Raw genomic sequence first — 22,084 nt, 5'->3', positions numbered from 1 at the left:
GTGGTCCACAGCAACAATAACATCATCATCACTGGCATGGCCTCAGTGGTGGAAAGTAATTAAGTACTTGTACTTGAGTATTTCTGTTTTATGCAATTTTATAACACCACATTCCAGATTAGGACTACAGTAATCTTATAAAATACAACAGTCATTAATCATGTCTTACTTTGTATAAAAAAAAACACAGGGATCATTCTTATCAATAATTATGTCTCTTTATTAAGAGGATTGTTACACAAGACTTTATAGCCCTCGTGGTGTTTTGAAATTCATTCCAACAGTTGGCTGAGTGACTTGAAGGTTGGAAAGGCCACCGAAATCCTAGAGGAAGAAAGAGTTGTCATGATTTACGTAAATAAACAGGAATATTAGTCATAAGATAAGATATACTTTATTTATCCCACTTGTGGGAAATTTACAGGCAGCAAATTACAGGGTTGTTTATTTCTGTCTGAAAAGTTGCTTTGATATATCCTGGTATTAGAGCTGCAGCTGTTCTGGCAGTCTATTAATCATTTGTCAGTTTTCACACAGAAATGAATTTTTGAACCTAGGACTTATTTTCCCATGTTTTTTGGGTGTAAATGAAAGGGACAAAAATCTTTGGAATTAGTGCAGTACTGAAAAAGAACAGCGTACCAGGCAACTGTTAACAGCTGCTGCAATGTAATGCAATGGGCTACTGTCCACATCAGTGCCCACAACAGTGGTTGTTTTAAGCACCATCAGAGTCAGATTGTTATTTTAAGTGTCTGACAACATTAAGGATAAGGTTGCTTTTTGCTTAAGCAGAAACATTGCTTCATATCACTACCAGACTCCATTGACAAAAACATTTTATCTTGCAGAACTACAGAGTTTTTGTCTGCTTACCCCACTTAGAAAAAGTAACATCCTATCAAAGGTTCAGATGCTAATAATAGACTAAAGCTGTTCTATTCTTAATGTCACTGCCTCAGCTAATGGATTATTATTTATCTTATACATATTATACATCATTATTACCACACAGAAAACAGAGGTGTGCTCAATTGTTTTGCTGCTGCAGTCATGGAGGAACCTCTCAAACAAACAGAGGATTTTTAAAAAACTTTTTCTTTTACTTGAGTACAAAATGTTACTTTTAGCTGTTAAAAATACGGACGCAGGTTCAGAATCAAAATTCAAACTGTCACTAAGAAAAGCAGCAAAATGTATTTGGCACTCACCAGCATCTTGAGCATTTCCTTTGTGTCTGGGTCCACCTCGATGAGCTCCTGGTCCAGAGCAGAAATCTACAGGATGAGATTAAAAAGAAAACAAAACAGCAAGTTTAACAGGTGTTCGGTCTTTCTCTGTAGGTCACACCAAAGCTGCTTTGCAAAATGATTAATCAAAAATCAAACCTGCAGCTGCTGAATGCATACTTAGAAAAATTAATTATCAAGCCAAACAACCAAAACACAACATGTATGTGAATTTCCAAACCAAAGGGAACAACTTCAAAGAAAATAGTATGAACAGACCTCTGGGACGTAGTTGTCCCTCCTCTCTCTCTCCTCCTCCTGTAGCTTGATGGAGATTCCTCTGACTGGACCGCGCTGGATACGCTTCATCAGGTGTGTCACATACCTGAGACACAAACAGGAAAACATGATTATTGAGAGTATAATGACCAAGTCAACAACAAAAGGCCACAAGTTTATGGTGTATAGACCCAGCATAATTAGTTGATTAATAATTTAGTGCAAAAATATCAAATACAAGCAAAGATAAGTACAAAATGCTATTTTTCCCCACTCTTTCATATACTTATAAAAACAGACATATTTTCCTGAGACATTAGATTTAATGGGAAAACTATGCTTTTGTTTACTTAGACTTTATATCTTTGTTTATTTGTTCTATCTTGATTGTATACTGGTGATCTTTCAGCTGTTCTCTACTGCAATTTATTATTACTGTATTATTTATCAGGAGATACAGCGGTTGAGGATGTGGGGAGTTTTCAAAAACTTAAAATGCTCTAAGGGATGTTTATATCTCTGTTATAACAGGTCAATAAATAAAGAAAAAAAATCTGAAAGGAAGACTTTCAATTAGTAACCACGAATTGTATTTTCTGATCAATGTCTTACCAATTCATCAGTGTTATGCAACATCAATAGTAAGCAAAGAAAATCAACCAACTAAGCAACAAAAATCACTTTGTGGTGTGCCACAGTTTGAGTGTAAAATCAACTAAACTGTTCTGCATTTGGCATCTGCTGAGTATGCGCACCACTGACCTGCAGCTGACGAGAAAAAGCAGAACGTCTAGTCCACACAAAGATGGCAGCCATAACAACACTAAAGTCAAAACACTAACAACTACAGCAGCAAAACAAGAAGCCAGCACCTCTGTTTCTTTAGCAGAGGGAAACTACAGCAGTCATGTCTCTGAGGGAACATGGCTCCTGCTGATTCACTCCTCTCACCTCCACTGACTACAAATGTTAACAGTTGGTTATGAGTCTTCATCTTGACACCAATCTCAAAGGTTCAAGGCTGCAGCAAAGAGAACATGCAGCCACTGATGTTTTCATGTCACCATCAAATCTGAAGTAAACTCTCACAATTGTGCTTTATAAGTCATACACAACTGATAAAACTGATCTGAGGTCTGAGCCAGTTAACATCAGGTGTCAGCCACAGTGCATCTCAGCAGTGCACACTCTCAAAAGACACAGTAGCAAACAGTTAAAATGCCACTTACCCTGCAATCTTGTTGCGCAGAGGCTTGCTGGGAATAATGGCGATCTCCTCACACACCCTCTTGTTGGTGTGGAAGTCATTGCCCAGACGTGTGTAGTACTTCTCAATGATGACCCTGGCGGCCTTCTTGACTGTCTTGGTCCTGACACGACCCTGAAGAGACACCAAAGGAAGAGTAAGAGATGAAGCGAATTCTGCCACAGCTCTTTATAGTTGTTCTTGTCGAACCAAGAAACAGTAAAACAACCAGCAAAACCCTCATCACTCGTTTAACACAACCTGGATGTGGACAGGAAGAAGAAACTGGGATGGATAAATTAGGTCCGGGGCGTTAGTTAAGATTTGTGACACCTTTATTTTATTTGTTAAAACAGAAAAGCGTGATTTCATATCAGCCTAGGCTTAGATAAAAAAATGCTACAATTAGACTTGACAAATCTGGACCAGACTACAGAGGAGATAGCCAAAACTGTTTCAATACAAGTTTTCCCTTAACATTACACTTAACGGCAGCATCGGAAGCTAACCTCAGAGTAGGAAATAACAATGCAGAGAATTTTAAGATGAAATGCTGAATTAAAATGTCATTAAAACGACTACAGGCTAACTCCAGACATGACAGAAATTATTGCAACATTTCTTATCGTGTAAAACATGATCCCTATAACGACGGTTAAAACTAAACGGAACCAGCCGTTAAGAAAGCGGTTTCCCAACGGTAACCAGATCAAAAGAGTTAGAGAAAATAACAGCATCACCGAGTCAAACCAGGACAGTTTATTCGTAAAAATACACGAGTGCTGGTGTTTCTGACGCTGTTTGTAATCGACTACTGACCGGTTAGCTCCCCTACTAAGTCGGGGACATTAAGCCTGTATTTAGACGTATTTAACACCACTCAAGTGCATCAAAACTCGGCGTTTAGAAATCTTTGTGCTGTTTGTGTGTGAACTGGTGTTTGAAACCGCTTGATGAACAGACAGAGAGTGAAGATTAGACAGGATTGTGAGGGGTGGTGAAGTGAAGTGTTTCTGTGTACCCACCATGTTTGCTGGGATCGGTGGAAGAGAGGCACCGGAGGGTCATACAGGAAGTTTATAGTTGACAGGCTGCTGGGGTCACACCAAACTGGGTCAACACCGCCGACTAGCGGCGGGAGGAGAGAACTGAATTTGAAGGAAAAAGAAAATATTGAAAATACATCCTACAAACTTAATTTCATTTCAAGTACTAGTAATTAAGTAAAACATTAACTGACTGAATAATTGTCTGATTAATCAATAATCAAAATAAATGTCAGTTGTTGCCCTAATTTTATTGCCGTTTTTACATTTTACAACTACCTTATTGTTATTTTTTAGACCAAATTGTCCTGATCTCATTACACTGAGATCCAACACCAGGTTCTTTAGGAGCGTCTCCTTTTGTCTTTGGCTTTCGACAGAGTGAACAAAGGAGAGAAAAAAGAAAAAGCTGCATGTACATGTTTCATATACTTTGCCCACACAATAAGATTTTAAAACATCAATCGATGTTGACCTGATATGTTCTAAGCCATCATACTCAAAATCCTAACACAGGCTGAGCTGAAAAAAAAGAACTATCATCAATAGTCATCATTTATTCCAACATTTATCTAAATGAACTGCATCATTTTTGTAAATTCATCACTTAAGAGTTATTAAGTATCATGAGAAACTGGAACAAATCACTTGACAAAAGACATTCCCACAAGGTGGAGAGATCTTTTATTTTACATAAAAAAGGGTGCAAACTGGAGTTTCCCTTTAGGTGTGGAGGGAATAAAAAGTGATTTTCATAAGGTTCATGTGTGACACATTGTATTATATGAATTCGAGGAGGAGAAAAAAAAAAAAAAAACAGGCATCTCAGATAAAACGGACCTTTACCTTTCTGCAAATTAAAAATATGAAACCATAAAAAGAAGAAATGTGGGTCCTTCATTCTTGAAGCCCTTGACTAACTCATTCAAATACATTTTTGAAGTGACATTCATATTTCAACACAATAATATTTATTTACAGTTTTAAGATTTCTCTTATCATATCTCTGAAAAAAAAAAAAAAAAAAAAACAACTGAGGGGAGGATAAACTCTTGGAGCTGTACAAATTGATTTTCCACAGTCTGAGAGGGAAAAAAAAAATCAAAGAATACATCTTTTATATGGAATCCCAACAGAAAAAACAAAGACTACAATTGTGAACACTGTACAATTTACAATTTTCAAATAATCATCACAATATTGCAGTAAATGTCACCCTAAACCTCTCCCTCAAAGAAAAATATACAGTAAGTCCAAGACAATTCTACAGTACAGCAACAAGGAAAAAGTGCCAGAGAACCCAAAAAAGACCAAAGCCATTCATTCACACTTTAACTGTCCTTTGCTTTGATTTACACAGCTTTGACACAGGAATGAGTTACACGTAACCGAAGCCATAAACACTGATTTGACTGAAGTGAACTGTATGAGAAATAATGGGAACTGAAATGGAATGTGCTGTGAGAAGACATGAAAAACGTTACTTATTTTACATGGGGACTGGAAGCCATAACGTCTCGGTGACCTCAACAGTATATGAGCCCTACAGGAGAGGAAATAAGAGACCGATCGTTGTCGTCTCCAGAAAAGCCATGCAAGATAGAAGTCGTAAAGAGTTCCTCCTATATCGCTCTGTACGAGGCCCAGAGAGTAAAAAGTAAATACATCAGAGTAATATGCCTATATCTACCATTTCAGCGTGAGCTAGAGAGTGAGGCGACTCACAGTTTGAGGAAGAAGCAGATGTTTGACGACAACCGGTCACAAAATTCAGCTCTGAAATAATAAACTTGGTCAGTTTCTTTTCAGTTAAGACATTAAAAAGGAAAGAAAGAAACCAACAGAAATGACTCATAAAAACACTTGAACAGACAGTCTCCAACACTTCCTGGTGCTTTAAAAAAAAAAAAAAATCGAGCTGCGTTGCTCTGCGATTTTTCCAAAAATGACAGTGGAGACACGTCAAGGACACGAGGTGGAATGCAATGCGTCAAAAAACATTCAACTTCATATTTTTCTGGCACAGGTAAAAGGCATGGGCTAGTAGTAGTAGTAGTAGTCTCAGGAATGGCACTCGGGGAATTAAGTGGGGAAAACACTGAAGGCTGTATAGTCTTGATATTCATCTCACTACACAGGAATACTTTCAAACTTTTCTCCAGGCAGCTGGAATAAGAAATAATCCAGGTGCTGCTGATGCTTTGCAGGGGGGACGGGCAGAGAATCACAGGCAGCAGATGTCACAGGTTTGGTGTCTGAAAAAATGGGGGATTGACCCTCACCAGATAAAAATACATTACAACGAATGTTTCACAGAGACAACAGCAACATAAAAAAGTGATTTAAACCTCCAAACCAGCATCTAACTGCACCTTCTCCTGGGTAAAGCTAATGACCCCAAGCCTCATCTGGTCATTTACACCAGCCAGCACAGGACTCCACAGGTGAGTCTGACAAATGTCACCTGTCCAACACACTCGAGAGGCACTAAGACATCTTCAAAGAAATGAATATCTGTCATTCAAATAGCCTGTTTTCCCACCATTCCCCTCAAATCCTATGTGTGTAATTATTAAGATAATAATGACCAAGAAAAAAAAAAAAAACAAAAAAAACAAAACAAAACAAAAAAAAAAAAGAGAAAAAAAAAGAAGAAAAGGTCCCATAGATTTTCATATTCAAGTACTTTCAATAACACAATAACTTAGACCCTGGACTAACTGACATGTCAGGGGTAAGAATAAACCAAAAGCTATACAGTGTAAATACACGCAACAAGCAGGTTTACATACTGATTCATTGAGATAGTTCGCAAACATCTACAACATTGTATTTCTAAAGATGGAGCAGGTCCACAAAACGCCAAAGTCGAACACTCTGCAGAGAGTCGATTCATCTAGGACTTGCATGAGTGTGTGTTTATGTGTGTATGTGCAGAGAGAAGGGGGTGAGAGGAGCGTGTCATGGCGCACACACACACACACACACACAAAAAAGGAGTGGGCAGGGGATAAAATCAATTTAAAGTGTATTCCCTGCACCCTATAGGGAAGGCCTAGCACATGAGGCAGCTACAATTAAAGTAATAAGCACGTTTAAAGTACAGTATTAAGAAGGCAGGGTCTTGTCAGGGAAAGCCGGGGTCAACAAATGTAGTGCAGTCATGGTTTTGAGCTTTTTTTTTTCCTTTTTGTTTTGTTTTTGTTACCCTCTCTTTCCCCATAAAACCATGGCTATTTGGAATGGAAAAACAAAAACAAAAAATTGCATTCAAAATAATTCACATTAGCAAGATATAAAATAAAAAAATAAAACAACTATGTACGGTAATTCACTCTCTGTTAGGAGGATAGGCAAGGTGACGTTATCGAGGATATTGTTTCAAGGCAGTCCTCCATGACACTAAATGAAAATGTAAAAAACAAACAAAGAAAAAAAAGGTATGGACATGTTCTTATCTACCCTCAAGGTGACATAAGGTTTTCTCTCTCTCGACATCGAGTAGAGGGACCCAAACATCAAACATCGCTTTGCAGCACAGGGGGTCTTCAGACTGGACACGCAGGGGGCACAAATGTCTTAACACCATTACAGATTATTACACCAAACCTTACATTTGGCATTTGCTCTCTTAAGAATACATCATCACTGTTACACGGGAAGTCTTTAACTGCTCTGATACTAGCTGGGAACAGTCTGCAACGTCGGGCTTTATTATACAGGTGACCCCTCATGCTGCCTACTTGTTTATCCAATGGGTGGTGTGGTGTGTCGTGGCATGGCGTGGCTTGGCGTGGTGTGGCGGTCAACTGGTTGGGGTTAAGGCATTGGACAGTAGCGTCGAGAGGCTGTGATTCAATCTCCAAAGCACATCACACCAGTTTCTCTTGTCGCTCCAAAGCAACACCCCCCCCAGTGTCGAGTCCATTATTAACCATCACATTATTAAGAACAATTAAGACTCTCCCAACCCACAAATCCACTTAATTTTGGTCTCAATTTTTTCCTTTTTTAAACATTGGTCTTAACTCCTCAACTGTAATTTCCTTTCCATGCGCATAACCGATTATATGAATGCTCCAAAGTCATTTAACTTCTCTGTCCATACATTCAGTGTGTATGTTTTAGAATTAGTAAGAAAACTGGTGGCAACCAAAAGATAAATAGCATAAATAGCTTCTTTTTTTTTTTCAGCCACATCTACAAATGTCATGTTGCCGCTCATCATCACAAAGCCGACAGGAGCAAAACTGCATGAGAGTCAGAAGAGACTGTAGTGTGGTTTGACAGCAGCGTGGTTAAGGGGAGAGCTTTAACCAAGCAGCGTGAGCAGAAATCATCCTCAGAGAACACAGTGCAGGAGACGTCTCTGGTCTTCTGTTCTCTCAGGCCCGGGAGTCCCAGTGCCAAGGTTGACCTCTTTGGAGAAAAAAAAAAGTGCAGGGGCCAAATGGCAGACTGATGCTCTCTGTTTCCCTCTTGGCTCCTCATGTGTTCAGGTTTACATTCAGCCCCACGTCAGGAAACGACTAAAAGGGGCTTTGTGTCAAAATGAGTTAGCAAACTAACGATGGGCAAACCGCTTTGAACTGGGACTTGACAGAGGGGGAACAAAAATATGATTCTGTGAATCAAACAAAGAAATCATAGTAATGCAACAGGTTGAGGGTGGCAAAATTCCACAGGAAGATCCGTCTCTTCCTTTGCAATACCACAGTAGAGAAACAGCAAAAATAATTGCCAAAAATGAGGAGAGACAAATACAAATGCTGGGCATCTTGGGGAGGAAAAACACACAAGATTATCCTCTGCAAAATTCCAACGAATAGTTTCCCCGTTTGGCCGACTGGCCTGCAAAATATTCCCACACGTCTTAGAGGAAGAAAAAAAAAGAAAAACAAAAAGAAACATTTAAAATAGGACTCCCATTAAAAGACACAAGTGTCTTGTACATCTCAACAAACCATTTTCAACTGGTCCCTCCAGAGGACAATTCAATCAAGATCTTTCAGCTGTCTCCCTCTTTTGTTCTGAACGGGACCTTATTGATTTCTGAAATCACAATCAACTGAGCCGGACGCTTGGACCGTTTCAGGCCAGTGGCGGATGATCATTTGTGCCTCTGTGTGTTCTTCTTCCGTTTTCGCTTGAAGAAACAGCAGCACCTGCAGACAGAGACAGACATTAAATCGATATGTAGATGAGAGAGGCTTCAGATGAAGCAAAAGAAAGGAACAAACACGAGCAGACTGCTTACATTAGTGTGTTAAATATCACAAGAGCTTAATTTGATTCTACCAAATCTGGACAGATGCATGTTTTTGGGATAATAATTAGAACTGCAGCTGCCAAAAGGTTTGATTAGTAAAACATTAGCATTATGGACAAGATGGATTCACTTCCATCCACCAAATGTTTGCATGTTTATTCACCTCCCACCATTTTTAAGAACAAAAAAAATGGCAGAGGGGACTGAACTACAAACTGCTGCAGTGACTCTGAAGGCAATATTTCTCCTATGCAAAATAAATGGAGCAGTGCACACAAAGAGCACAAGACAGGATGAGCCTGAATGATCAATAAAAACATACAAAGACAAGAAAAAAAAAAAGCTGTGGATCAAGACATAGGACAGTGACTGGGTACTCTCAGATTAATTTATCAATAAATAATGGTGCACCATGCAACAAGAGTTTAAAGACTTTTAACCTAAAGCCAAATGTGCTGAAAAAAAGGAGCTTATAAATATCACAAATATTAGGATGTTTTAGTCAACTTACACCAAAGTACTACTTGTTTATTCTTTCCACCCTGATGTGACATTTCACTCAAGTTTTCAGTTAATGTGTCTGCTCATATTGCAGCGTGGGTATTCTTTACTCATCTGTTAGTTAAATGATAACACCAGTATTTTTTATTTTCCCATGTTTTGGGTGTAAATGATTGATGGGAACAAAAATCTTTGGAATCGGTGTAGTATTGAGCAACAACATCTTGAATTTGATTTCAACTTTTTATTAAAGAGTAAGATCCTTTTTGTTGAACTAGAAACTCTATTGATAAAAACAGTAGCTTAACAGAGCAGAATATGGGAGCTGCTGGAATACAGCTGCCTTGATTAGTAAGTTTGTGTTTTTGTGTGACTTCAGTATTCAGATCCTTTACAGTAGTGGTAGAGGTACCATACAATAACACAAACAAACTAACCAATCAAGGCAGTGATATTCCAGCAGCTCCCATGCTCTACATTGTTTTTGTCAATCAATCTCGTCTGGTAGGAATATATAGTGATGTTTCTGGTTAAACAAAAATGATGTTACTCTTTAATAAGAAGGTCTATCTACACCTTTGTTGCTCAATACTGCACCAATTCCAAAGATTTTTGTCCCTAGCAATCATATGTACCCAAAAATAAGGGCCAGGTTTGAAAATTCCCAGAGTTATCCTTTAACCTCAGGTGGTGGTGAAAAGTCAGAAAAGTGCAGAGACTTGATAATAGACATGGTAGATAGTGTTCTCAGGAGTATAGGGCACTGCTGTACCAGTGAGAGACTAGTTAAAATTTGTATATAACAAACTCCACTTCGCCCAGCCTAGGCTGGTCCACTCCCTGTCCCATGAGTCTGATGTGGACTAGCAGAGAGGGACTCACCACAGGTTGAGCATTTTCACGCAGCTACAGAAGAAGAGAGAGGAAAGAGTGTAAAGAGAAAAGAAAGATAGATTAATACAGCAAAGACCAAGATGATGGGACTGGGCACATGCCACACTAACATGCACACGAACACAGCAACAGGACACTGGTGGACACAGAGAGGGAGAATCTGAGAGGTTTAAGGAGAAAGAATTACAGAACATCTACTCTGCAGCTTGTTACATCTCTTCCTGGGTATGAAGAGGTTACAGTGTCAAAATGTGCTGTGTAATGTGTGCTACATTTCCTATAAGAGTGTGTTTAACATCCTTTTTAAAAAATTACCGTCTGCTTTCTGAAAAATGTATCGATCATTTATGATTAAATTTCCTTGTTTTTTTGTCCTATTTTCTGATATTTCTTAATGTCAGACATTGAATACCCATTTCCACCTTAATAAAGGTTGGTGACCTGTAAAAAACACCTAGTACAACAGCAGACATGGTCCAGGATTGGGTTTACCAACAGAAATCCATTATTACATTTGTAATAATAATTGTAGCTAAAAAGACTTTAGTAATGACTAAATCAGTCGCCAGGAAACTATAGCACTAGCAACTAAAAGCAATTGTTTATATACACGGAGAAATATGTGTTTGACATATAGCACTACAGTTTTAAATTATTTGTAAATATTCAAATATGCTAACCTAACTGGAGCTGTTGAGCCATTTAGGTGTAGTAGCAGTATAAAGTTTGTAATTTAAGATATACTGCATTATTTTAGCACAGTGTAATTTTAAACTACTCTAGTTTTCCATAGTGTCAAGTCAGATATGTTGGCTTTATTCCACATTACCTCTTCAGCGCTTTAATCTAAACAGTTTATGTTAGCGAGCTAATGTTTAGTCAGTTACATCAGTTATCCACGTACCAGTTACAACTGGGTGTACATATTTAATTACGATTTATCTTGATGTAAGAATTAGATTATATGGTGCAACCTGTTTCATTTAGTGATATGTAAATCTCTACTTAGTAAACAACTGTGAGATAAATAGATTAAGTTTAAATTTAGGAGCTGTGCAAGCTGGTGAAATCAGCCACAGGACTTTATTGTTCTATAATATATGAGAATGTAATCAATGAACCACAAAAAAGATGTGCACTATTGCCACTGCTATAAATCTGCTAATAACATTATGGCATCACAAATAGAAACCAAAATTCAGAGTAAGTTTAACCTGATCCATGATACATAAATAAAAGATTAAAGAGCCAACTATACTAAAAGGCAAAGCATTAACTGAACTGCACCAGACCCATTACCTCATGTTCTTATATCAAACGTCAACGTGCTTGACGAGGTATCAAAGAGACTGGCAGTACAGATGCCAATCATCATATCAAACAATTGTGTGAATGGAGACAACAGGAAGGAGGCCTGTCATCTGGGCAGAAATAGAAAGAAGTGCAGATTAAAGTGAACGAACCTCTGGGAGATTCATGAAGAGACAAGTGGAAGGTATTCATTTTTTACAGTGGCTTTGATGGTGGGAACGATGGTAAATCCCTGCAGTATGCATTACAATAACTATGAGAACTGAGCCAAGGAGAAATACAGTGATAGATATTTTATGTCAAGATGTATTTGGATATAAAGTGCAACAGGAAACTTTATTTGTATTTGTTTTATTGTTGATATTTTTCTTTGAAATAATTTTCCCTAATCTTTAATTTTCATTTGGCCTGGTGATGACTCAACCGACATTACCTGCTCAACGGACTGCGTTTTCAGCGCCGACTTCAACGTTAAAGAAAATTTGTGGAAACCTTTTAATTGCATGCACAATAAAAAACAAACACATTTGTTAGAATTAAATGTTCCACTGTTGTGACTGTTCATGTCTTAGTTTTATGTTATTTAAAACCCAGTGTTTACTGAGAAAAAAGCCATTTATCTGCACAGAGTTGAGCACTAGTTTTCATTCAGATGTAACATCACCATCAGTGATGTTTACCAGCTAAATGGCCACAAACTTAACTAAACTCGGCTGGTAGTTTGCTTCCTAAGAGTTTCTTAACAGTGTTTTTCAGTGTGCCTAGTCCAGCTAGTCTTAGCTGCACCATAATAACCAATGTTTCCACTGTAGCCTCATAACAGGGAATAACCGGGTTGACCTGCACTATTGTGGTCCTGCTTGTTTACAAAGCTGACCGCTGCCAAATGAGGACAGCCTCCTCCGTCAATCAAAGCTGAGTCTTGGAATAAAATGTTTTGCTCAGCATAAGTGAGGTCGTGCTGGTGACTGGAGACAAAGTGCTTTTTTTAAATGTCTCGGCATGTGTAGCTCTCAGTGCATCTGTAGCTTGTGACTAAATTTCCTGTTTGTACTTTTGTCAAACAAAAATAAGCCTCTCTGTTCCGTTTACGCTTATATCCTACAACCTCAAATTGCAGCCGTAAAGTACTTATTTTCAACATTAATGTATTTCTTGTCTCAGAGCTGTGTGTCTCAGAAGAGCTCCGCGTCTCAGAAGAGCTCCGCTCAGTTCCTCTCAGTCAGCTGAACCACAAGACATTCAGCCAGCAGCGCAGTTTTTGCATGGTGGGTGGCCAGCCGTGCAGCGTGGCATCACACCAGCTACTGGTGCTGAAGATTAGCACCGAAACAATGCTAACAACTGGTTTCCATGTTTTTTCCTTGTCATGTTTGCCTCTCATGGGGAGAGAAAGAAGCAACTGTCACATAAGATGACAGCATGTGCATCATCTCTATACATGTAACTGACTTACCACATGGCCAATCTGGTGAAATTACAACTGGGTGCTTGCACACTACATGGACATAATCTGCATTGCACTGATCAGTAATGGCACTACTGAAGACATAATGATCTAGTTAATCAACAGTGGAGTATCTCTTTAAGATGGCTACCAAAAACTAAAGGGACATCCTCAGTGGCTGCCAGTGTAGCACTGTGTTAGGGACTGATGACTCCAGGTATGAAAAACTGTATGAGCTCTGACTGAAAAGTTAATCTACATTGGCTTTCTTCTTTAAAAATAAAAAACTAGTTGAGAGAGAGGCATAGAGACAGTCAGCACTCAAGATCAAAAACCCACACAGTCAGACAGAAGATAATAGGGGCAGGAGCAGGATGACAGCTGGGGGTGGGGGCTGTCACAATTCCACAGCATAGCAAACAGTGGCGAGAGAGAGACAGAGAGAGAGGGAGAGAGAGGAAGAGTGGGAAAGAGAGGAAGCGACAGATGGACATGGAGGAGAGGTGTGGCGGGTGTATGACACATACTTGGCCTCGTCGACCACTTCCACCTCTGCCTGAGCTGTAATCGGAGCGTTGGAATGAGCTGCCAGTGGATCGTCTGCATTCAGCTCCCCGTTGGTTGAACTGACCACCTGTGGCACAGATGGGTGTTACTTCAGATTGACCCACTGATGTTTGTATCAATCCACACAACAGTTTCACGTTAGCCACAATGTGAATGTGAACAACAGGCACTGCTGTGACAGAAAGCTTCTCTGGATAAAAGAGAAAGAGCACATGAACGTTACTTTACCACTTCACTTTACTTTTACTGTCTCCTGTGGGGAAACACACCAATAACACAAATACAAATGATATTAATGGATTATTTGATGCTTTTTCGGCTGGCACTTTCTATCAATAGCCCTCCAAATTTGTTACCAATGTGCGCTACTGTCTGTCAGGATGACTTACTACTGCTGGGAGTCATTAAAGTCAGAAAAAGCTCATATCCTCCACACAGGGATTCTACAGCCAATTTGGGAGACTTAAAATATGAAAAAAAAAAACAAGAGATGGGTGGAGTTTAAGACCCCTAGAAATTATTTTATCAGTAAAATAGAGACATTTAGTCTACATTTAGATTCTCCAGTGTACAGAGATCCATCCTTGCCAGTGACCACACCTAAAACAAAAGTAATGACTTTGCTAAATAAGGTGACTCCGGGTTATTTCAGATAAATGTAATACTTTAACTTGTTGCAGCTTCACTTTGCAATATTTACAATTAAAGAATAATCTATCAGCCTCAGTGGACAAGTCATTTCTATTCATAGTTTAATGAGTAATGAATAATTATTTTTTATTTTTATGTACTACCATATGTACTTTTATATCTACAAGAAGCTGATAGATTTGATTTGATCCATATTCAACTATATAATTTTCTGGCTTTCGACATTCATTTGCAGCCCGTATGTCCAGACTATACAGAGAAAAAAACCTGTCACTGGTAAAAAGAAAAAAAAAAGAGCATTACAAATTAGAATGAGAGAGAGAGAAACACTCAAACACGACCTCTAGAACACAAAAACATGGTCAGCTGACAGACAAATATAAAAATCACAAAATGCAAAGAATATCTATAGATGGATGTACCATTAACCTGTAGAAGAAACAGCATTATAATTATTATAAAATGTGTTCTTGTGTGTATAGGTGTGTACAGTGTAGACCTTTGCCTAATAAACTCCTTTCACTGACATTTATGTTGAAATAGTGTCGGAAAAAACAACTGTAGAAGTAGTTGCCCAGTACTGGAAACACTGCTATTGAAATGACTTGTTCAGTTTTTAATCAAAATCAAATCAAGTTAGTACAACAAGTAACTTGACTTTTCACAGACATATGAGAAGTCTGCTCTGAAAGAGGTGGGGTGCAAGATGAGGGTCAACTTTCAATTGTCCACACCTTTTCAACACAAATGGAATTTAATAGAATGAATGGATATCTACTAAAGCATACACTGTACACACCTATGCAAACAAAGCTAGAGAGGGACAATCTTTGGTCAATGGCAGAGAGTAAAAAGAGTAAAAATTACACCAGGACGTTCCTTTGAGCACAATGACCCTTTACGACTTAAGCGCATGCACTTAGCCGGCTAAGCCAGGTCACCCTGTCATGCAAGAGGCTTCTTGATCTTGCAAGGAATGTCCAAGCGCCATGAGGAGTTGTAGGACCTGGGATCAAAATTTCACAACCAGGGCTGTATTTTATAAAGCTAAATCAAATTTTCACCATCTGGGGTGGGTGACACCAGATGACATGCATATGGTGGTGCAGAAAAATAACAATTCCCAGCCAGGGGTAAGGGGGTGGGGGAGGTAATATGGTTGCAGATCTGTCTCACACACAAGGCAAAAAAAAAAACAAAAAAAAAAAAACAAACAAACAAATGTCATGTCCTGTAAAGGTATTTATTACTGCACACAAACAGTAATGGTAGCAGTAATTAGAAATACCAAAAACATTGAGGAAATACCATTGATTTCTGATTTTAAAAGGTTTATATTATCTGTATGATCAGCAAAGTATGTCATAAAGTGTATAAAGAGAGCCTTAAATAAATGATAGCACCAAAATTAAGCTAAATTTGCATTGTGAAATTTTTATTTTGAAATACAAATATGATTTCTGCCTTGGATAACTAACCCAAACTGATCCAAAAACAGAAATTTCTCAAATGTAGACTCTACACAGATTTACAGACAACATAAAAGCCTCTCTGCTCTTTTCCTCTTATAAACAGGCCACATCTGCAGGGTTATTTATTTTGGATTAGATTCCATGAGACAGATCTGACTCCATAGAAATTGGGTGGGGGCTGCTGGTTGATCAGGTGAGGGGTGTATACCTGCACTGAGCCCCCGTGCCTGTCCGCTGCCAGGTGGGAGGTCAGATAGGAGGAGTTTGCTTGGCGTGTGGGCTGCACCTCCCATGCTCCTCGTCGATCTGACACCGCTGTCTGCTCAGGAGTCGGTGCAAGGGGTGGGGGGTGGGTGGTCATCGGTGATGGGAGGGGATGTGGGAATGGAGTTGCAATGGGAAAGGGAAGGGAAGGGGGTGATGGAATAATTGCGTTAGGAAAGATGGGTATTTGGGTGTGCGAGGCCAGGTACCATGCAAAGCAGCATGAGAAATGGAGAAGAAAAAAATGTAACAAAATAAAAGAGTGAATCAAAATCAAAGCAAAGGCTTCAGCCAGAAACTGAACCAGAATCTAATGAGCCTGAAGTCAAATGGAAATAAGCTTTTACATCTTAAAATTAATTATACTTAACTAATACATAAATTAAACCTAAATTATTCAAGAGGGGTTTTAACCTTTTTAACATAAACAACATTTTGAGTACATTCAGCCTGGAACTCTCTGAAAAAAAGTTGTTAAAATCCTTAATTAGGAGAAACTTTCAAATGCTCTTATTCACCCAAACCTTATATGAAGGAAAAACATGAGAAGGATTAGCATTGTAGCTCTGAAACTTGCCTTTAAGTCAACCACCAATGGCAAACTAATACATATTCAAAGATTGAAGTCCCTTGGAAATATTGGCCAGAAAAACCATTAATGAAACACACATGCATTGACAACGTGAGCATGTTTCCTGATGGTTTCACTTGTTCCATGTGATAAAATCAAACAAATCTAATAATTTATCGTATCTCATTTAAGTGTTGTACAGTATGTGAATGATTACAAAGCATTATCTCAGTGATTGTCACCTTTGTGGGTTACTGTGAAAGTGACAAATCCTTCTTACTGCGATTGTCCTTTAAGAACCAAATGCTTAACAATGATGAGAGGGGTCAGAGGTAACCCTGAGACAAACATCTTTGTAAGCAGGTGGGCGGTACTCCTGTGTGTGTACCTCAAACAGATCAGGCTGTAATGCACTGTTTCCTTTGCTTTCACTGGACAAAACATACACACTTGGCCTACCTGATTTCTAATTGGTGGATGCTGTGAGGGCCGGTCTCTGTGAGGATGGCTCTCTCTCGTGACAGCAGACGCTCCAGAGTCTATGTGGACAGACCCCACTGGTGTGGGCTGAGGGGAATAATAATCAGTTAAAGTGTTGCACAGACAAGCAGCTTACTAAAATCTGGTTAAAACGCAGTACTTACTATCTGCCTGCCAACCCAGTCGTAAGTGTAGTCAAAGGTGTATCCTTTTCGCTCAAATAGTTCAGTGAACAGAGTCCTCAGATATTCATAGTCAGGCTTTTCAAAGAAGTCCAACCGTCTCACATATCGCAGGTAGGTGGCCATCTCCTCTGAATTAAGCAAACAATTAAAAAAAGAAAGGTTTAACACGTTGAACATAATTATGAAGCAGGATGACACTGCAAAACATTTTACTTTGCTCAAATCACAGCCAATTTGTACAGTATGTAGTCATCTTCAAGCTTTACAGCCTGATCCATAAGTAATTACAGCCATCACCAGTGTACCTGGGAAGTTTTCACAAAGGACCTCAATGGGAGTGTTTCGTTTTGTGTCGCCAATCTTCTGGTATCGTTCTTTCAACGTGTCAGCCTGCAGCAAATCCAAAACACAAAAACACATGACCCAATTCTGATGTCTAATGAGCGATAATCATAATTATATGAAAACTATTTCTCAGTAATACAGACAAGTAGAAAGAAAAACTTAAATCCTGAATGTACAATCTGCTGGATTAAGCAAAAGTGACAACTGATTAATATCCAATTCATAATGTCGCTTCTCATTATTCTCTTTATATTCAGTTTAGACTGAAGTGTAGTTAACCAACAAGAAAAACTTGATAACTTTTATTATTTGTATGAATTTATATTCACATTATATATTATGACATCCTCTCATTCTGAAGTTGTTCATAAACAACCAAAAGCAAAACAATGATATTGATCGGATTATTGCATTATGAATTTAAAGTTGAAAACTGTCATGAAATCACAGGAGCTTTAAGATGTGGTAAATGTTTCTCTACATAGGATAAACCTGCTTCTCTAACAGATTTTGGAACACGTCCATGTACTTGGCATACCTTTAGTCCTTGCCAAGGCAGACTCCCACGAAGGAAATACATGAACATGTGGCCTAAGGCCTCCAGGTCATCCCGCCGGCTTTGCTCTGTATCAATAGATTTGATTATGTTTTACTGAGAAACTTCAAGAATGAAGTGCCAACCCACCCACACAATAAACATTTAAGAACACCTCAGATCCAAAACTAAGATATGAAATTTAACATACCTTTGCCTAAATGTGTATTGATGGACATATATCGGGCAGTGCCAGTCAGACTCTTATGCTCCCGGTATGGAATGTGTTTTTTGGTCTCGGGGTCGATGTACTCTTTGGCCAGGCCAAAGTCAATGATGTGGATAATGTGTTCCTTTTTGTTCCCTTGCCGTCCAATGAGAAAGTTTTCAGGTTTTACATCTCTATAGATGAGGTTTTTAGAGTGCACATACTCCATTCGAGAAATCTGGCGAGGAGGAACACAGCACAGTCAACAACAACAAACATTAACAAAACATTTCAGCTGCACAAGTCTTTTCAAGAGTATTAGAAATACAATATTTCCTACAATAAAAGGTTTAGAGGTAGGTTTAGCTGCAACCACAACATATTTCGTATTTTGATCTGATAAATGATGAATCATTTATAAAATAGTCAGCAATTAATTTATGGTGATTGCTCAATGATTAATTCACTAGTTGTTTCAGCACCATGCTGCACAGCTACCACAGTGACCCATTACTATCACACAACAAAAGCCTCTACTGATGCTGAGTCACATTTCACAATTTTAAGGCACTAACTGAGATACAAAACCATCCCACTGGGACTTCAGACAACAGAAGCACCAGAGATCAGAACGACGATGTGTTTATGGATGAGAAATTTTAGCCAAGTGCTCACAACAGCTAAGAGATTTGAAACTGATAAGAATAACAGCTCAAACGCAATGGGAAAATCCTACTCATGGTGGGATCGAATAAAGAGCTGTGTGAAAAATACAAAAGAACAGATTGGCTGAGATACGGGCGTAAACAACTCTCTGTTCTGCAACACCGTGTTGTGCTGTTTTGTAGGTTTTCTTTCTTTACAAATTTGCAGAAGCTATCGCCATTACAGGAGCACTGCAGATTTTGTGCTGACGAAATGAAATGTAAGAAATTTTGAGAAGTCTGAGGTGCCTAAAACAGACTGGGCAAACCACCCTCTGAGCTGCTCAAACTTAATGAGATTCAGTGATGGCTTTGCTCTTTTTGACAGCTTCTCCCAGCCCACCTGACTCCAACCAATAGTACGTGTGTACTGACAGATCGCTAATTTGCAGACTGGGTAACAGGAGACTGCACTGGTATCCCGCCTTCCCACCTGCTCTATGGGTGCATAGTCTGTAGGCAGGACTTCAGCTGAACAAATTATACATTATTTTATTCACAACAACACAGCTTATATGGGAAGTTCTGGGAGATATGCAAAACATATGTAAAACTTCTGTAAAATCTCAAATAAGGATCGGTGCACCAGCAGAACCAGGCCATCACTTATTTCTAATTTCTAATTTATATTCGACCATATTTTAATAGCTCTCCTTTGCTGTATTAATTTGCTGCTTTTGCTACTAAAGGAAACACAACACATCCTCCACCTTGGGGATTAAAATTCAATTGTGGCCTTGAAAACAGTTTGAAAAAAAAAAAAAAAAAAACACACACACACACACACACACACACACACACACACAAATCTCAACTCTGAGCAACCTTTTTTGTCATACTTCACACTCATATGTGTGGAACCTCTGCAGGAAGTGATGTGTTTCACAGCATCTTTGCATCTTGACAACATGGGAAGGTAGTGGATCAGAATTAATCAAACTGTTTGTGAGAACAGCATTACTGAGGCTCCTACCAACAGAGTGTTGAATACAGAATGACTATGTAATTGCACTTGTGTGGTTAATTCTGTGGAAGTACAATTACCATGCTTTTTCTTTTTCTTTACAGTCATCTGCTTGGTCATTTGTTCTTGCCTGTTTTTTTTGCTCACATACAAAATTTAAATAGTAACATGTCAGTTATAATAAGTGAGTAGAAGTTATTTTAAAACAATATATGTGTCACATAATGCGCTGAACTCACCAGCTGAATCGCTATCATTAAGACAGTCTTCAGTGAAAAGGTCCTGTCACAAAGGTCAAAGAGGTCTTCTAGACTTGGGCCCAGCAGCTCCAGAACCATGGCATTGTATTTCCCACAAGGCCCGAAGTAAAACACCTGGGGCACGCCCTCTGCTAAAATAGAAGAAAGAAATCAGACCCATTAGAGACAAAAAATCAAGCCGCAGCTGTACTCGTCACATTTGTCTTATTAATCCCAAGTCGTTATTGTTTAACTATACATTTGGAAGTACGTCAAAGATAAACGAGATCACCTCTAACAGCTTATATAGTTAATAGCAAACTGTCAGGAGGAATAGCAAATACTTATCATAAGATAATAAAATATGCCTTTGGGGTTTTTCAGTTGTATATACTGAAAAGCCCTGAGAGAGTTAGGGTGGCAAAAGTGTTTATTATTACTGTCTCTCTTGACTAATGATATTTCTAAATTGGGTCCAAGGGCCTCAAACTGGACAGATAGGAGGAGGGGCACCAAGAGGTTACTGAGGACAGAGAGCAGAGAAAAAGCTGCGAGGTAAAACATTAACCTTCAAGTAAAATACAACACAGCGCTTAGAAATACAACTGTGTCACTCCTCTGCAGCAGGCTCGAAAACTAATCTTTTCACTGCCTCATATCACAACCTCCCAACTGAATCATATCCTCTCTGCTCTACTCTCTCTAATTGCTCCAAAATCCCTTCCATCTGTCACCTTGGCTCTTATTTTTACTTCTTGTCATAGTGCTGCACGGTCAGTCTAATGCAGCAGTAATAATGGTAGGGTCTGTGCTCCTTCCCTTGTACTCCTTCGTATGGGTTGTTTGTGATGTGAATTAAAACTCTTTTGTACTGCTGAACTTCTAGAAAAGTGTGTGAGCTTAATGCCTAAAATTATAAAGTGTTTAACTTTTCCTTTATTCCTACAGTTTTTAATTCAATTATCTAAAAAGCACCCAAAGGGGATTTCTAAATTAATAACAAAATCCACACTGTCCTGCTCACATAGTATGAAATTTCTAATGTTTTCAAGTTTAACACACATGCAACTCCCATTAATTTAGAATTATTTGTAATTGGTGATATCTCTATTCCTTGTTGTCTTCCTGACCAAATCCTGAACTTTAGTTTCAAAGAACAAGAAATCAGGTCAGACCGTTAACTGCCTTCGGGGAAGCATGATTCAAAGTTTGCCCCTGCCTACTGCAAGAAAGAGTCCTATTAAAAGGGTCCCCTCAAGAAACTTCAAAGAAATGCTGGCACTTCAATCATACAGACCTTGCTCTATCAGACTGCTTAAGCTGCGCTCAGCCCCTGGAAATATATAATTGCATAGAAGTCACAAAAAGTAGGGATGTCCTGATTACTTTTCATGTCCCCGATCCTAAAGTCAGTCCTTTCATGTTGAGTATCTGTTCGATATTAAAAAACTCTTTGGGACATGGCATTACTGTATACACAGTTACTTTGTTATGTAGCCACATATATGTATGGTGAATTTATGTGTATGTTGATAAGCATTTTTAAAACAGGCATTGTTAGATTTTTTTGTCCACCTGGGGACAATATAACAAACTGTAAAAATATTATCACCTTTTAAGTTGCTATGGTGAACAGTTGCTTGCATACTGCTTTACACATCCAGACACACAGTAACA

The 22,084-nt window shown here is 38.7% G+C and overlaps 2 protein-coding genes across 9 annotated transcripts in view; both read right to left on the bottom strand.

The window, feature by feature from the left end:
* Positions 1–196: 196 nt before the first annotated feature.
* LOC108887838 (40S ribosomal protein S17) lies at positions 197–3,917 on the bottom strand. The gene is made up of 5 exons (XM_018683438.2): positions 3,780–3,917; positions 2,738–2,889; positions 1,509–1,614; positions 1,212–1,277; positions 197–324 (listed from the first exon to the last, which is right to left on the bottom strand). Exons 1-5 carry the CDS (start codon positions 3,780–3,782, stop codon positions 247–249), a joined length of 405 nt encoding a protein of 134 aa, XP_018538954.1. The 5' UTR covers positions 3,783–3,917; the 3' UTR covers positions 197–246.
* Positions 3,918–4,467: 550 nt separating this feature from the next.
* The window catches only part of csnk1g1 (casein kinase 1, gamma 1), a 32,671-nt gene continuing 15,054 nt past the window's right edge, over positions 4,468–22,084 (bottom strand). Inside the window, exons 5-14 of one of the 8 annotated variants that reach the window (XM_018683440.2) lie at positions 20,408–20,556; positions 18,504–18,738; positions 18,296–18,381; positions 17,718–17,802; positions 17,392–17,540; positions 17,207–17,314; positions 16,121–16,231; positions 13,750–13,856; positions 10,453–10,476; positions 4,468–8,965 (exon numbers count right to left, since the gene is read on the bottom strand). In XM_018683440.2, the coding sequence (XP_018538956.1) occupies positions 8,911–8,965; positions 10,453–10,476; positions 13,750–13,856; positions 16,121–16,231; positions 17,207–17,314; positions 17,392–17,540; positions 17,718–17,802; positions 18,296–18,381; positions 18,504–18,738; positions 20,408–20,556 (1,109 nt within the window). In that variant the 3' untranslated portion in view covers positions 4,468–8,910. Of the gene's footprint in view, positions 8,966–10,452; positions 10,477–13,749; positions 13,857–16,120; positions 16,232–17,206; positions 17,315–17,391; positions 17,541–17,717; positions 17,803–18,295; positions 18,382–18,503; positions 18,739–20,407; positions 20,560–22,084 lie in introns of all 8 variants that reach the window. The other 7 variants (XM_018683439.2, XM_018683444.2, XM_018683442.2 and 4 more) reach the window with 7 other exon arrangements.

The sequence above is a fragment of the Lates calcarifer genome, linkage group LG2, assembly GCF_001640805.2.
Source record: "Lates calcarifer isolate ASB-BC8 linkage group LG2, TLL_Latcal_v3, whole genome shotgun sequence".
Classification (NCBI taxonomy): domain Eukaryota; kingdom Metazoa; phylum Chordata; class Actinopteri; family Centropomidae; genus Lates; species Lates calcarifer.
The sequence above is the reverse complement of the archived record's forward strand: the minus strand, read 5'-3'. Positions and strand labels throughout refer to the sequence as shown.